Source organism: Colobus angolensis, unplaced genomic scaffold (genome assembly GCF_000951035.1).
Source record: "Colobus angolensis palliatus isolate OR3802 unplaced genomic scaffold, Cang.pa_1.0 Scaffold68, whole genome shotgun sequence".
Lineage (NCBI taxonomy): Eukaryota > Metazoa > Chordata > Mammalia > Primates > Cercopithecidae > Colobus > Colobus angolensis.
This window is the reverse complement of record NW_012120487.1, coordinates 4,495,142-4,498,912: the sequence shown is the minus strand read 5'-3', so window position 1 is coordinate 4,498,912 and position 3,771 is coordinate 4,495,142. Positions and strand designations below refer to the sequence as shown.

The following is a 3,771-nucleotide window of genomic DNA, read 5'->3' as shown; positions in this document are numbered from 1 at the left end:
ATTAAATAAATAAATAAATAAAACAAAAAAAAGAAAACAGCAATTGTTAGCTATTAGTATTCAGATTTAAGTCATCAGATACAACTTTATTTACCTAGGGAACATCTACTTTTTCAATGATGGGGATATGTCAGTTGTTCAAAGCACTCCCATTCTTATTTATTTATTTATTTTTATTTGATTGATTAAAAAAAAAAGAGAGAGAGATGAGGTCTCACTATGTTGCCCAGGCTGGTCTTGAACTCCTGGGCTCATGGAATCTTCCTGCCTCGGCCTTCCAGAGTGCTAGAATTACAGGTATGAGCCACCTGGTCTGGTCTGGCATCCCCATTTATGTAACTAATATATCTGTCAAACCAACTTAATTGTTGGAGGGTTGCCTGAAGGGTGGAGAGTTAAATAGTGATCTTGAAGAATGGTATCTATAGCTACTACTTATTGAACATCTAGTCCAGGCCAGTCCCTTTGATAGGTCATTATACATGAGCTCTAATCCTTAAACCATCCATACAAGGTAGATATTACTACCTTCAATGTTATAATGAGGAAAATGAGGCTTAGTGACCCAGAGACATTAAGTTGTCCTAGAAAAAAACAAATTCTTCTTGTCTGCTCCATGCAACTCATTCTTGTTATAATGAGTTAGATTATAACATATATTCGATTGCTACATTTTCCTCTCCTAAAATAGATTTGGGATATGACCCAGGGCTCTGATGAGATCTGGGACACACATTTGCAAATTGTCATTGGTTTGTCATTTTTTAAAAAAAAACCTCTCTCAGAAGTTCTAGGCCTTTTTTGGGAGTTTGGCCCATTACTCTCTTCCCTATAGACATGCTCCCATCCTCCATTACATGTCATTAATTTAAACCAGAACCTACGAATGAGGAAAGAAGCCACTACAAATTATTGGTAGTCTGGAGGGGGATGTGGGGCAATTCCGCTATAAAGATTTTAAGCAAGTCTTCCCTTGCTGGGGCATCTGATTCTTTTTATTTTTTGTTAATCAAGACCCAAGCCTGCTGTCAACGCTCTTACTTATAGAAATTATTTATAAAATAGTTGTTCCTTGATTTTCTTATGGGGATAAAGTGAAGATCCAAATAACAATTATATATGAGATTGTGTTCAGTTCAATTCAACAAACTTTTATAATGTACTTACTGAACGTTAGAAGTTGTGCTAGAGTCTATAAATAAAAACATCTGGCCAGGTGCGGTGACTCCCGCCTGTAATCCCAGCTACTCAGGAGGCTGAGGTACAAGAATCGCTTGAACCCAGGAGGCGGAGGTTGCAGTGAGCCGAGATTGTGCTGTTGCATTCCAGCCTGGGTGACAGAGTGAGACCTTGTCTCAAAAAAATAGAAATAAAAATAAAACATTTATAAACTGTGAAAAGCAATACTGTATACACACAAGGTATTATTTATTTGAGATGATATTATTTATTTCAAATTATTTATTTGAGATGTTGCCCAGGCTGAATTTGTGCTCTGTGCAACTGCCTCAGTCTCCTGTATAGCTGGGACTATAGGCATGTGCCACCATGCCTGGATAAGGTGTGACTTTTGACTTAATATAAATCATATAAGAGTCATAACAGTAATAATTCCTTACATTTCCTATATGAGAAACTGAAGCTCATATATGAGAAATTGAAGCTCAGAGAGGTTAAATGGTTTGCCTGAGGTCACACTCTAAGTGATTCTTAATATTCTCTTTGCTACTCTCACTGCCTTTCCAGGAAATTATACAGCAGGGATTCCACCTTCTTTATCTGAGAGGAATATTTTACATCTCATATGGTTTGGAGGAGTCTCCTTGAATAGCAAGTGAAATTATACTCCCCAAAGCAATTTGCTCCATGATTTTCGGATTTCATAATTTGTGTAGCTACAAGTTTAGGCACTTTCATATATGTTATTTCATTCATCCTCACAACAACCCTAAGGGTATACAACTAGTGAATGGGAGAGCCAGGACTGGAACCTGGATATTCCTAATGTCCGAGCCCTATTTATTTCACTATACTATGCGTCTTTGGCTATTAGTTGTATAACCTTGGGCAAATCACTTAGCCTCTGTGACCCTGCATGACCTCATTTGTAAAGTGAGTAAGATGATTATTTCCTCTTAGAGTTGTGAAGCTCAAATGTGCTAATATAAAGTAGAAAACACCAGTAGAAAGATCGGTGGTGGTTATGGCTGATAAATGTACCAAAGTGAAGTAATGTAAAACAGTATCTCTTATTCTCTCTTCAGTTAAAGACATTTAACAGCAAAAAAGAAGCCAAGGAAGATGCTCTTGAATAAGTGGTTACTCACCAGACCGATATGGCTTGCTTTTGTTAGCTGGCCTTTGCCAGAAGGGGTCTGAGTATAATTAGGAGTTCCTGGGGAATTTTCTGGAATGGTTTGCTTGTGGCGCCAATAGTCTAAAAACTTAGGTGGGGCTAACTCCATCCTGGGTCTTGTTCGGTTGTCCCTCCTACCACAGGGACTGCTATGATAATGGTAATGGGTGTAGGCCTGATAAGAGTTGTGGTTTGTTGCCATGGGAAGCCAATGTGACTAAGAAATTAAGACCAATTTGGGCAAACACATTTATTGAGGTCTCTGTGGTAGGCTCAACAATGAGGGAGATATAGTAGTGAGTCAGCTCCTTGTCCTCAAGGATTTTACAGTGCAGTGAGGTGGAGACAAGCCCTCAACTAACGCTTATAAATAAGGCAGAGTATAAAAAAGGTCACATCAGAACAACTTAGAGGTGGGGTGTGGAGTTCCTAGAAGGCTTCTTGAAGTAGGTGGTGTATACTCTTAGCCTTTGAAGATGAATTTTTTAAGTAACTGGGTATTCCAACTGAAGACTGGCAGCATCGGAAGGTGTAGGATGTGTTATGTTTAACATAGGCAGAAACGAAGGCCTTTACTGAGCACCTACTGTAATGCTAGGGTCTGACGATATAGAAATATATTGAAAACAGTTCTTGGCATTGAGGAGCTCTTAATCTAGAGGGATAGATAGGTGTAAACTGTCATTAGGGTGATGACTTCACAAGGTAGAGAAGAAAGGTTATAAAGGAGAGTGTGTAACTTTGACATGAGGAGGAGAAAAAGATACTTTGCAAAGGAGGTAATACTTGAATTATGCCCTGAGAAAGAAGGAGGAGTTTGCCAAGTGGACAATGAGAGAAGCTAGGAGTGCTACAGGCACCAGCGTTCCCTTGTTAAACAATCTAAATATGACAGGCACTGGGCAAATACATTTTTGCTTCCCCTTTCCAAATGGATTTTGGCTGTGGGAGGGAATAACTTAACGTCTTTTTCAATATACTAGCAGATGGTTAAATAAAGGTTTTACAGTCAGATTCGGATTCTAATTCAGCTATATAATTAGCTATATGACCTTAGTAAGACACTTGTGTTTCAGTTCCTTCATTCATACAATTCAAAAAATAAGAGTCTAGTACAGAGCCTGGCATATACAAAGTGCCATTATTATTTTCTATCATTATCTCATTTAGTCCTTGTAAGCAACTTGGCCTTTGGTTATAATTTCCCCCATTTTTCAGAAGCAGGAGCTCAGCGTAGGTAGGTGGCCTGTCTGAAGTTCACAAGCCAATCTGGAGTCGCCTCCGCAGCCCGTCCGCTTTAATTTTATGTCCGTGCCGGGTTTTCCCAGGCGACCCCAAGGGCAGGCTCTGGTCCGTCGGCTGAAACTCCGGTGCCAGGGTTTGGGCGGCGCCGCGGCCTGCTCCGGCGGGCGGGC

General features: G+C 39.8%; 1 protein-coding gene across 1 annotated transcript in view; it reads left to right on the top strand.

Annotated features, from left to right (window-relative positions):
• Positions 1–700: 700 nt before the first annotated feature.
• Positions 701–3,771, top strand: part of LOC105500735 (epidermal growth factor receptor substrate 15-like) — an 80,083-nt gene continuing 77,012 nt past the window's right edge. Inside the window, exon 1 of the mRNA XM_011926369.1 lies at positions 701–752. Within this exon, the coding sequence (XP_011781759.1) occupies positions 701–752 (52 nt within the window). The remainder of the gene's footprint in view (positions 753–3,771) is intronic.